This window comes from Drechmeria coniospora, chromosome 03, assembly GCF_001625195.1.
Source record: "Drechmeria coniospora strain ARSEF 6962 chromosome 03, whole genome shotgun sequence".
Classification (NCBI taxonomy): domain Eukaryota; kingdom Fungi; phylum Ascomycota; class Sordariomycetes; order Hypocreales; family Ophiocordycipitaceae; genus Drechmeria; species Drechmeria coniospora.
The window spans coordinates 6,734,927-6,746,895 of NC_054391.1; the positions used below are offsets into that span (position 1 = coordinate 6,734,927).

The following is an 11,969-nucleotide window of genomic DNA, read 5'->3' on the forward strand; positions in this document are numbered from 1 at the left end:
AGAAAACCCAAGTATGTATCCTGTACAGCCATATCCGATCCCGGAACCCACCCGAGTCATGGCACTCATCCCAGGACACTCTCTACCAAGGGATGACGAAAAAGAAGGAGCCCGCAGCCGAGGAATGCATCAACTCCGATTGCTCACAAGCCCACGTGCGAATCGCCCCATGGCAGCATCGATTGGAAGACGATGTCAAATCCACTCCACCGACTGCACTCTCGTTCGGCCCTGTTCACTCCCGATGGGGCCCGGAGGCGGCGCCCTAGTTGGCGAGCCGCGCGGGCTGGTGTTTACCGTGCCTTTCCTGGACAGCTTCGACGTTTGCGGTGGAGGACTATACACGGATGGGCCAAGTCTCATCTCCTCCTCTTCCATCCTTTCATTCAACCCCCTTCTGCTGTTCTTCTTCTCAATTTTCAGGGGAACGGGCGGGAGCTGCTTTTCGGCGGGTCCAGCAACGCCTTTGGCAGTACCAACGGACGGTGGTGGTGGTGACGCGGATACTGCATCCGTGGAAATGGCCAGTCCAAGCGTCTCCGGAAACTTGGATTCCCGGGGATACGGTGTTTCGGGTCGGGGATATGGTGTTTCGGGTCGGGGATACGGATACGGTGCTTCGTAGTAGGAGGTGACGGGGGGCATGTCATCAAGATTCGACACGCGCAACCCGATCTGGACCGTTGCCGTCGAGACCAGTGACGTGTTGCGAAGATGACGAGAAGTCCGGATCATTGGAGGTGGCATCAAGTCGCTGACAGAAAAAATATCGAGCGGCTCGTTCGACGGCTTCACTTTCGGGTTGTACACGGCTGGTGGGAGAACCAATGTCGGCTTGGGATCATGGGCGGAAGGGAAAATGCTGTACGAGTTCCTGCGAACGCTAGGCTTTCGTGTCCGACCTGTCGTGGGTGAGACGACGTCCGCATCGGGCGCTTTGGAGGGGGGTGAGGTGGGATACGTGCTCGCCACGGCCGATCCAAGATCCGGGCCATGGCTGGCCGGCGTTGCTGGCAGGCTTTCCGTCGACTTCTCCTCGTCGTCCACAAGGTCTACCCAGTCTTGGCCCATCCTCATAGGCGATACCGGCTGCTCCATCTGTTTCGTGTAGATGTAGTTGATGGTGTTGCCCGTGGTAGACGGCCGTTTTCCCCTCCTGGACAGCTGCCTATCGAACTCGGAATAGCCGCTGGGACCGATGCTACCGAGGCCTGTCGATCGAAGAAGAATGTACAGACCGCCGGAAGTCAGACCGGAAAGGTTCGCGGAAACGACGGCAGCCATGCCCAGCTGGCCTTGCTGCTCCTTCATCGTCGCTGATGCATCCGGGTGAATGCTCCAAAAAAAGGGGGCGATGATTGCCTGGGGACGCAGGATGAGCGAGGGTACAATGATCTAAGCGAGAATCCCGAAACTCACCAAGGTGACGGCGGCCAAGACCATGTAACAGGCCATCCATGAGGCCGAGGTCCTTTGCTCCTCGGCGATGTCGCCGGTGCGGCAGAGTCGAGTGAAAATGACGACGCTTCCGATGAGCAGGCAGGCGGAGATGGCGGTGAGAAGGGCGAAGACGCCAAGAGTCCAACGCTGCAGCAGCCAAAAAAGGGAGCCGAAGCAGAAATTGGGCGGCTTTTCCACCTGAGCGACGGCGGATGCCAGTATCAGGCCCAGGCCTGTGATGGCCAGGCAGGTCGGGACTGTCCACTTGAGCCTCTCGGGAAAGGGAAATGGGCGAAAGGCGCGCTGCATCGTTTCCAGGCCAAATACCAGTTGCGTAAAAGGTACAATGAAGATGGCTGCGTTGATGAGCATGCAATTTCTGCTCGGCCGGGAAGGCCTAGGGGAGAGACTGGTGAACTCACCTGGCAGCATGGCTTGGGAGACGGGCCCGCATCCCAAAAGAAGGAGCGACTGCAGGCCTTTGGATTGGGCGGCGGCAAATATGATGGCCTGGATGACGATGGCACAAGCGAGAATAAAGGGAAAGGTCTCCGTCGGGCCAACGACGCTGAGGGGTGACGATCTTGAGGGGGGGGGGAGATGATCAGCAAATGATGCACAGAGCAGCATCCGGGAGCGAGTCACCTCAGCCTGAACGAGGGTTTCGCCCTCCTCAGGCCCGAGTAGCCGTCCCAGGCTATGGCGAAAGCCAGCGCGGCGCCGGCCACGGCGTTGAAGCTGGCGAGAATGAGGAACGAGGTCCTGACGGACTTGGAGGCCGCGAACTTGAGCTCGTTCACCATGGCCGAGGTTGTGTTGGAGCGAAAGTCGAAGCCATCGGACGAGAGCGGCGCCAGGTCCACGGCCCTCAACCACAGATCAGTCACTGGCCAAAGGTTGACCCAATGGCGGGCAAGGCCATCCATCCTCGCATCCGTTCACGAAGCTTGATCGGGAGGTGAGCGAGCCAGGCGGCACGAAGCCTCTGTCGGGGCCGGACCGGATGTCAGATACCGTCGTCAACCCTCCATTCGACGGACGCGGGCAGACGCTGGCGAGGTAGACTAGTCGATCTATCCGTCAACGATGAGTCGGATGTTGCTGCTGGTTGCGGAGGACGACGGGGCAGGAGAGGCTTCGTTCCGAGAGCAAAGGCTCCGAAGCCATTATCTGGGGAAGCAGGGCCTGCGGTTCTGGCTGGCGTCGAGCAAGGACAAAACGGGACTTTGATCCGTGCGTTCGGCCGTTGAGGGTTCTTGATGGTGACGGGGGAGGCGGGTGGAGCGATGGGCCAGTGGAGGGGTCGAAGTAGGGGACAATCGGAAACAAAGCAAGTGCGAGAGTTCGGAGTTGGCGGAAGAATGGCACGCGTCTCTCGACGGCAAAGGGCAGCGCATGAGGTGCATGAGGCGCATGAGGGTTGAAAAACACGAGCGAGCATTAGGCCTGCCAAGAAGGATAGGGTTGGACCGGGGTCAGGCCATGGTCGTCAGACTGGCAGCCCCGAGTCCGGGCGGACGAAGGGTGGCGAGGCAGCAGGCCGAATATCTCCGCCTCCGCCCTTCCCTGCTCTCGAGAGGGAGGGGGGAGCGGCAGGAGGGTGTCGACCGTCGCGGGCGACTCTCTCAGCAATGGCAGACGGCGACGACGGGAGGGGGTTTGGTGTCCGGCCGAGGGACTTTCGGGAAGCGACTCGGGTGGCGACTAGCACTCGCAAAGGGACGGACGCTGGGGGTCCCTCTCGATTCGCCGGAATCGGGCTCACGGGCTCGACATGGGATCTTTGCATGGCTATTTCAAGATCCATGAGCAACTGGGTCAATAAATGGAAGGGTGGGTCGGCCGATGGCGAGCCGAGGAGCTGGCTGCTGCCACGGTCTGCCCATGCAATGCCACATTGTTCCCTGCACGGCGTCAATGCCGAGTCGCGCCGCGGCACTCGGCGGCAGGAGTAGAGGCGGCGAGGACGGGGCGAGGCGAGGCGAGGCAAGGCGAGGCGATGGAATCGATGGAATCGATGAGAATGGCGGTTGTGGGTGGGTGCCGCCATGGCCCGTGGCGAACCGGGCCGTGGCCTGAGGCACTGATGGAACACTGGGAGGTTTCGACGAAGCGGAGGCGGAGGCGGACGTCAAGGAGGAGGCAGGAAGGGGGAAAGTAGGAGGCCAGGCCAAGAGCTGCGCACCATGCACGCTGGTGTCTAAAAAGCAACATTGTCAGAGAAGACGGGAGGATGGGTGTGTGGGGGTTGAGGGTTGAAACGGCTCCCGACGACGAGGTGGCCATCGTCACCTTTGCTCGTCCTTTTCTCATTCTTTGTTATTTTTCATATTTTTTTTTATTTCGTATCGCGAAGGCAGAGACGGATGGAGCTCGAGACGAGACGCGTCGATGGCTCGGTTGAGAGGTACACTGCACCAAGGGGTGCGATGCTCAGCATACGTTGGAAGCAGACTCTTCGATTTGACACCTGGGGCAGCTATCGTGCATTCTTTGGCGCCTGGACGTTTGATGTGCAACTCGTTTGGTATTATTTCCACCACCGTACCCATACCAGGTACTCACTCACCTCCTTACAACTACTTACATGTACATACAATACATAGTATTACAAATACTTGTACAAGTACTAATTTTGGCAACCTTCCATGACTTGCCGTATGAGGCAGGTAAGTACTTGCATTATTACATACTCGCGTACAAGTATGTAAGGGGGGAGGCACAGCGCACCACCGTACGCTCGTTCACTCCTCGTTGATGGCTTCACTTTTTGCCAAACACACCCACGTTGGCGTCTCGATGCCCCATTTTCCATTCGTCTTTCTTCGTTCTGCCGTCGCAGCATGGCCAACCCCTCGTCTTTCGGACTCGGCGGTACGATGCGGACACACAGACCTCCCTGCCAATAGCCTGTCCGCTGGTCATGCAGGCGATGCTTTTTTGTCCTGTGAACCTTTGTCGCGATGAAGCGTGGCAAGTGTCAAAAATCCCTGGCCCTCCCTCCTCCCAGCCTCATCAGGATTGGCAACTTTGTCCCCGGGAGAGGCTCGCTCGCTCGTCGCCCAACCAGGGTAGCCTGCTACGGCTCCTCGGACGCTCGTCCAACGCTAGTCGAACGAACAAACCTCGTTCTCGTCGCCCTCCCACCCGCCTAACCGGTTTGCCCTCGAGACTCGGCAGCCGGGGCGTCCCGTCGTTGTGCTCTTCGGTGTACCTACGAGTCGCGCCTCGTGCACCTCGCGAGACCAGATCGAGATCGAGCAGGATTCGAAACTTCGATCGCCGAGCCCGATGGAGAGGTGGCAGCAGGGGCTCCCTGGACACCCTCGCACACCTAAGTACTTGTTCCATGCAACTACCGCGTATGTGCACAGACTCCGTACACCTGCATCAGATTCTGCTGTAATTACTCCGTACAGTAATACTCCGCAGTTGCAGGTCTCTGCAAATAGTGAGCATGTCCATTTCTGCAAGGTGGAGTGCTAGGCTGATGGTTGCCACGATGCTTTCACCCTCGTCCGAGCAACCACCGCCGCTACTCACTGACAACATTCACCATCCAACGCGCTGTTCTTTCATGTACAGTATGAGTGCTAGCACACGCAGTAGGCGGCATCACTGCAGGGGAGCCGCGACGGACGCTGGCAACCAACCCACACACCCTCCTGGCACCGTACCATCCGCAAAGGGGTACGAGTACAGGGACTTGTCCATGATCCATCACCACCGGCTCCTCTTCTGGCCTTTCTTCCTCACGCATTTACTCGGTGCATACGATGGAGAGCCACACCAGAGCGAACGCGTCATGGGCACAGCGGATCCCCGTGAGAGAGAAGGGAAGCAGTACTGCGCCCACGGTACAATGCCGGACAGGCCTGGATGACGCGGACACGGCGACCACCAGCCACGCAGCAGAAGCATGACGGCTACCGTTGTGTCCATTGCGGTCTAATTATGGAGTCACGTCCCCGGAAAGCAAAGTGCGGCTGGCAACTGCGCGTCATGGACATGGGAACTTTTGGTAATTACATGTAATGCCTCCGTAACCTCCCAACCAACGCCCCTGTCGTGTTGTGAGAGTACAAGTGCTTTGTACATCAAGGGCACGCAATACATGTACAGAGTGCATACACCTACTTGCTTGCACGTACGGAGTACACGAACGTAATTGTCACCACCATGCATTCCTGTGAGGCTGGCAGGGGAACCCAGAATCCGCCTCACTTGCTACCCGTCACCGATGTCCAGCTGCTAGCTCCTGATGACGACGGAATCCCACGAAAGAAACGCAAGGGATGCCAACATGTGTCACGCATTCTGCACAACTGACAAGCAAACCCGCAAGCAAATCCGCAATAAAGGTTACACCTCTTGCCCATCAATCAGCCAGTGGAGCCCACGTTCTCGCCCGCTGGTTGCGCCTTCCTCTCATGTGAAATGTCGTAATCACCCCCAGCGGCTTGTTCCTTGAGCCGTTGACGTCATCGTGGTCTCTTATCGATACGAGCTACCACCCCCTCCGTTGCCATTGTTGGGAGGTCGTGTGGGCCCGGCACCAAAACACTCCGCCCAAACACTCCGTCGACCGCTACCCTCCGTGCCGATGTCGTCAATTCATCACCGGACCGGAGCTAAATCCCCGACTCGAGGAGGTCGATGGCCACCCCCAGTAGCCACGCCGGATGACAACGTCCGATGACGACATGGCAGAACCTTCACATGTCTCCCATGACAGTCGCCTTTCCGCCTTCTCTCGAGCAGCACGCGAATCAAGCGACGGTACGACCCGCTTGCGAGAACGACCCAAGAAGTCTTATAAAACCCGCCCGGCCGCGTACCGTCATCAGGATTTTCTTTCTCATCCGCAGATTCATCATCCAGTTCACGACGGAAGAAATTTTGCCATCCCACCAAATTTAACCAAACAATCACAACCATCGCCATCGCCATGGACTCTATCAAGCAGGGTGCCAACTACATCTCGGAGAGCGCCAAGCAAGCCATGCATGGCGTGTCCAAGGACGCCAACAAGGAGGTCGCCAAGGATAACAACGCCCCCATTGGCACTCGGTAGGTCGAGCTCCTCAGCCTCGGTCACAGCCGCCCGCTAACTCATCAAAGTGCCTCGGCCGCCAAGGATGCTCTCGGCGACAAATTCAACGAGAACAAGCATGATGCCAAGGCGGAAGCCCACAAGCAGCAGATTTGAGCCGGCTTTCGTTTTCACGAGCACGCCATAAGGCTGCATGGCAACCGCCGTCGGCTGTCTCGAGTCGAGGCAGGCTTGTAGACGGCGAGCATGCAGTTGGCTTGCGACGGCAAGCGCCTGGACACCCGTTGGTATATATCGAATGCATCATTCTCACTTTCTGCATTTCAAACCGCCGTGACGTTTGTCATCGTTGGTCGCGAATGCATTGCATTCGCTCGTGAAGAAAAATGACATCGCCGACAAGGAGTCGTCCTGCGCTTCGCCCCCCCGCCGATCATGATCCAGTCGATGCGTTGTGGTGTCGACAGGCGGAGATACGGCGTCGTTACAGGTTTTTCTTGGCCGCACGCACCGCAAACGCATGGCAGATGTCGTTGAACGAGTGCCAGATGGCGTAGAGCGGGATGAATACCCACAGCATGTTGAAGAAGACGAGGTACACCCACATGTACATGAAGTTGCTGCCGTCGAGGTTGATGTTGCCGGTGAGCCACTCGGGGCAGAATGTCATAAAGCCGCCGTAGAGCTCGCAGGTGGCGAGCACAATCATCCAGACGCTCGCCTTGGGATTGTTGTTGGCAATCAGGTAGCAGATAAAGACGGCCAGCGGGCCGTCGAAGAAGACGGTGAGCAGCTCCAGGCAAATCACCCCCTGCGTGGTTTGTCAGTCAGCACCGTGGCTCCGCCATTCCCAAAGTTGGCACGCCAGTAGCATACCAAATCAGCGCCGGCCCATCGCCGATCGGCCCTGGCGTACACCATCCACAGCTGCGCGAAGGGGTTGCTCCCGCCCGCCTGCGGGCCGTATATCCGCCGGTCCTCGTGACCGAGAAAGTTGTACGGCGTCGGATAGAGGCCGGCGACGTCAGGAACGACGCCGCCACCGACCTCGGCGGGGACAATGTAGGAGAAGAAGCAGTGGTAGAGGAAGCTTCCCTCGAGGAGGAAATGACACAACGCATCGGCGAGGTGCCAGATGAAGAGGAAGCGCAGGCTCGTCGAGGTCGATGGCGAGAGGACGACGCGGGAGACGGCATAGGCGGCGACGACGATGACGACGGTGAAGAGGAGCGAGATGATGGTCGTCGTGTCAAACAGATCCGGGGGCAGGGACGAGAAATCGGCATCGACGGCCATGATGTTTGTCGGCAGGCGAGCAATGGAATAGCCAATTTTCGCCCAAAGTGAGGCGTGAGAGAATTGGGGATGAACAAAGTCGAGCACGGCGAAAAGGAACGAGGAGCCTTGCGAGCAAAACTACGTACTTACTGGCATGCCATGCAGATAATTATCGTACAGTATGTAATCAGTGTGCCGCGTACGGAGTACTCCGTGCACACGTACTTACTTAAGTACTATACTATACTTGCTTGTAAGTACACTCACTGTAGGAGGTAGTCGCGCAAGAAGAGGTCGATGGTCTGTGCACAGGAAAGGGTTTACAGTACGGAGTACAATTCCGCCATCTTTACTCCGTACGGAGCCCAATTTTCCTCTCGCCCTACTTAAGCACACAGATGCAGGCTGCATTCTCCTTATTGTCAGGAATGCGTTCAGAGTACAAGTATGCCAAAATTCCACTGGCAAAATAAAACCGACAACAGTAACCAGGGACCAGGATCAAAAATAAATCCACGACAGAGACAGGATTCGAACCTGCGAGGGCGAACCCATATGATTTCTAGTCATACCCTTTAACCACTCAGGCACTCTGCCAGCTAATGGACATGGATTTGGCGATCCAAAGAAGCTCAAAAGAGGAGAAAGCAAGGAGGTGGGAAACCAAAAAAACATGCGCAGAACTAGCGCTAAAAAATGAAGATCGACAGAGACAGGATTCGAACCTGCGAGGGCGAACCCATATGATTTCTAGTCATACCCTTTAACCACTCAGGCACTCTGCCTTTTGTCCTCGAGGAACTTGCCATATTGTGATTTATTACAACCTATAGAGGACCTTGATCACAAATACCATGAAGAGCACCCACGCCGTGCCGCTTCATCATTGCCATTGATGGCGGGTGCAACGCATGATGCGGAATTTCAAAGTCTTGAAGCAACCCTTGTCTATGTTCCGACCTCCTGAAAGGCACGAAGCGGTGGTGCAAGGTTCGTTCAAAGTTCATGTTCATGTCCCGCCTACTCGGATACTCGACCCTTCCATCAAGGGGCAACAACCATGTCGTACAACGGTGCAGAGTTGTCGTCGCAACTGCTTCCGCCCTCGCCGCGTCCTAGCCATCGGAGAGCGTCTGTCATGGCGGTCAACCGAAGAGCAGGCGCGGCGCTTGGAGACGGGCGGAGCTCCACGTTCAGATTCGCTGCCTACCCGTCCCACTCCTTGTACTCTTTCTGCTTCTGCCTCGTATTCCATCCCAACTTGCCGCTGATGCTGTTCACCCAGTCCTCGCTACGGCGACCCTCGGCCTGGACCGAGGCAAAGGGGTACCTGCTCGCGCTGATGGTCACGTAGTCGCCCGGCCGCAGCTCGACGCGCTCGCGGCCGTCGAAGCTCGCCCAGGAGGCCGTCCGGGCGTCGTACGGCACGCCGACGCGCAGAACGATGGTGTCGGGCAGTATGATGGGCCGGAACGATAGCGTGTGGGCGCAGATGGACGTCACGAGCATCACCGGGTTCTCCGGGTGGCACAGGGACCCGCCCGCGGCGAGGTTGTAGGCCGTCGAGCCCGTCGGCGTCGAGACGCAGATGCCGTCGGCCAGGACCGAGGTGAAGTGCTCGTCGTCGCCGAAGATTTCCGTGTACGACATGGCTCGCCGGACGTCAGTCACGCCTCGCCATCAGGCATCGCCTCTCGGCCGGCACGGCAACTCACTGGGGTTCGGCCCACGATCGACGACGATCTCGTTCAAGATCTCGTACGTCCCGTCGGGCCGGTGAGTGTGGTCGTCCTCGCTCTCGACGCCGATGAGCTCCTCGACCAGGTCTCTCGCGGTTTCGTCGTCCTCGTCGTCCTCGTCCTCGTCGGCAGCGGCGCCGGCGCCGTCGAAGCTCCTGTCGGAGCTCTTGCCCGAGCTTTTCTGCGAGCTCTTGCGGGAACTCTTCCTCCGGATGCTCCGCATGACGGTGCCCTCGAAGCGCAGGCGCAGGCTCACGGTGACGCCCTTGCTCATGGCGGCGCTCAGGATCCGCTCGTGATCGTCAAAGTCGAACTTGGTCATGAAGCCGAGGCTCCCCAGGGCGAAGCTCAGGACGGGCGGGACGATGCGCTGGAAGAGCCAGCTCGCGTAGAGGACGGTGCCGTCGCCGCCGAGGGTGATGACGAAGTCGAAGGTGTGCGGCCGCGCCTTGCACATGGGCTCGTCCCAGTAGCGCAGGCGGTGGGAGACGGCGGCGCGGGCGGCCTCGACGTCGCCGCCCTCGCCCGCGTGGCTCGCGGCCAGGTCGTCGAGCAGCTGGCCGGCGTCGAACTTCTTGTTCGCCCTGAGCTTGTCCTGGACGTAGACGGTGTACTGCACGTCCCGGTCCTTGCCCAGCAGCCAGCGCGTGAGGTCCCTCGTCTTGGGGATGAGGTCCTGGTCGTAGACCTTGGAGAGCAGGAAGATGGTCCGGACGCGGATGCGTATGCGCATGCTGCTCAGCCGCCGGCTCAGCTCGCGCACGCCCCAGGCCATGTCGCTGAGCTGCTTCTTGGTCAGCATCCGGCTGCGGATGTCTTCGTTCTGCTGCTGCGTCAGGTCCGTCTCCGACACGGGCTTGGTCATCTCGCGCGTCCAGACAAGCTGGTCGGGCTGGCCGACGTCGCCGCCGCCGTCGAGGGTGCCGGGCTCGAGGACGGCGCGGGATTTGCGCCGCACATTCCCGGGTCGGGCCGAGGCGGCGGGCTCCTTTCGGCTCGCGTCGTCGACGGCACCGTCGGGCTCACCCTCCCGGCTGCGCGGTCTCGAGTAGGCCGGGTGGGCACGGAACTGGGGGCCGTCGAGCTCGCCGGCCACCGCCTTGTTCGCGCGGCGCTGCGAGTCGAGAAACTGGTGGACGATGCACTGGTCGCGGCGGCCGACGCCGCGGACGAAGGGCACCGTCGCCTCGGACGAAACGAGCGAGCTCTTGCGGCGGTAGGGGTTGCCCGGGTCGAAGGTCACCTCGACGGCGTTGCAGTCCTCGTCGCTGTCGCAGGAGCATCCGCCGGGGACGGCAGAGGTGCCCTCGACGCCGGTTTCCTCGCCCGACCCGGCTTCTGCTTGTCCCATCGCCGCGGCGGGACGGGCAGGCGCGTGAGACGGGGATGGGGCCGCCGTCGACGTCGATCTCTCAACCTCGAGGCGGGGCGACGTCGTCGACGAAGGTGGTGATGTAATGGAGCCGGCACCCGCTTCCCGGCACGATGCGGCCGGCTTCTCTGTTCGTCTTCCTTGCGCTTCGCTGCATTCGCCGGCTACGTGATCCGAGTCGGCCGGTGTCTGCGATTCGTCCGCAAATCGCCTGCACTTGGACGTCAACTTGGCCGGTGGGTTGACTGAGGTTGGACGCAGTCGTCGAGTGCCGGAGACGACGGGCACAATGGGCGCCTAGTCCAGGCGTGCACGGATAGCTAGCTGGGTACCGTCGCGGTACTCGCGATATAGAGTTTGCGCTGCATCGCACCTTGCGCAGGGCGTGTTCCTGGGAGGTACCCTGCTATCGTGTCCGTTGGCACGGCGTGCCTGAGCCTTTTGCGGTATTGGTGCCAACCTAATGGGAGTGGCACTTGCTGTGCTCCGTCCGTACTCGGACCAGCTGCCCAGTGCAACACGATTAGTGCACCTGATTGCTGTGCACGTGCAGTACCTAGCAGTTATAGTGGGAGCGGTTGGTTACAGGTGCCTACTGGGATGCTACCGCCGCCCAGCTCCCCCACCAATAACCTAGAACTGCACACCTCCAAGGCATGTTCAAGTAAAATACAGGTAACGGTATAGAGCATGAATACTACTACCTAGGTACTAGGTACTCGGTGGTAATATTAGCCGCAGCTGCTTGCCAGTACAGTATTATACTGCAAGTATAGTACATACATGTACTGTAGAGGTGCGCTGTCCAGCACCACTGTACTCACCTATTGTGCAGTCCGCCTTGATGAGCTCATCATTCTTCTCGATGCTTCACACAACCTGGGGTCTGTTCAGCGTACAACATGTTGGTGTGATGGAAGCCGTCGAGGAGAGTTGCCTCCGTGGCTGACCCGTGGTGCATACGGGGGGCGTCGTTCTGAAATGGGAGACTTTGCAACGTTGTCATCGGAACAGGCACTCAGTTGTACCCAAGTCTGAAAGGAGTCCTGCTCGCCTCCATTTGCAGCTCAGCAACCATCCCCGGCCA

General features: G+C 59.0%; 5 protein-coding genes and 2 non-coding genes across 7 annotated transcripts; 1 reads left to right on the top strand and 6 right to left on the bottom strand.

Annotated features, from left to right (window-relative positions):
* Window positions 1–195: 195 nt before the first annotated feature.
* DCS_07599 (uncharacterized protein) lies at window positions 196–2,366 on the bottom strand (the record flags this gene model as incomplete). The annotated part of the gene is made up of 3 exons (XM_040804884.1): window positions 196–1,362; window positions 1,420–2,023; window positions 2,086–2,366. The coding sequence occupies 3 exons, from the start codon at window positions 2,364–2,366 to the stop codon at window positions 196–198; spliced, it is 2,052 nt and encodes a 683-aa protein (XP_040654988.1).
* Window positions 2,367–2,929: 563 nt separating this feature from the next.
* DCS_07600 (uncharacterized protein) lies at window positions 2,930–3,490 on the bottom strand (the record flags this gene model as incomplete). The annotated part of the gene is made up of 1 exon (XM_040804885.1): window positions 2,930–3,490. The coding sequence occupies one exon, from the start codon at window positions 3,488–3,490 to the stop codon at window positions 2,930–2,932; it is 561 nt and encodes a 186-aa protein (XP_040654989.1).
* A 2,898-nt stretch (window positions 3,491–6,388) lies between these two features.
* On the top strand, window positions 6,389–6,649 carry DCS_07601 (glucose repressible protein Grg1; the record flags this gene model as incomplete). The annotated part of the gene is made up of 2 exons (XM_040804886.1): window positions 6,389–6,510; window positions 6,562–6,649. 2 exons carry the CDS (start codon window positions 6,389–6,391, stop codon window positions 6,647–6,649), a joined length of 210 nt encoding a protein of 69 aa, XP_040654990.1.
* A 328-nt stretch (window positions 6,650–6,977) lies between these two features.
* Window positions 6,978–7,789, bottom strand: DCS_07602 (emopamil binding protein; the record flags this gene model as incomplete). Its single annotated transcript, XM_040804887.1, has 2 exons — window positions 6,978–7,304; window positions 7,370–7,789. 2 exons carry the CDS (start codon window positions 7,787–7,789, stop codon window positions 6,978–6,980), a joined length of 747 nt encoding a protein of 248 aa, XP_040654991.1.
* A 498-nt stretch (window positions 7,790–8,287) lies between these two features.
* On the bottom strand, window positions 8,288–8,368 carry DCS_t87. The gene has a single exon. It is a non-coding gene; the product is annotated as a tRNA-Ser (tRNA).
* A 107-nt stretch (window positions 8,369–8,475) lies between these two features.
* On the bottom strand, window positions 8,476–8,556 carry DCS_t86. Its single transcript has one exon. It is a non-coding gene; the product is annotated as a tRNA-Ser (tRNA).
* Window positions 8,557–8,977: 421 nt separating this feature from the next.
* DCS_07603 (NAD kinase) lies at window positions 8,978–11,786 on the bottom strand (the record flags this gene model as incomplete). Its single annotated transcript, XM_040804888.1, has 5 exons — window positions 8,978–9,423; window positions 9,487–10,339; window positions 10,364–11,179; window positions 11,666–11,706; window positions 11,759–11,786. The coding sequence occupies 5 exons, from the start codon at window positions 11,784–11,786 to the stop codon at window positions 8,978–8,980; spliced, it is 2,184 nt and encodes a 727-aa protein (XP_040654992.1).
* Between the last annotated feature and the right edge of the window lie 183 nt (window positions 11,787–11,969).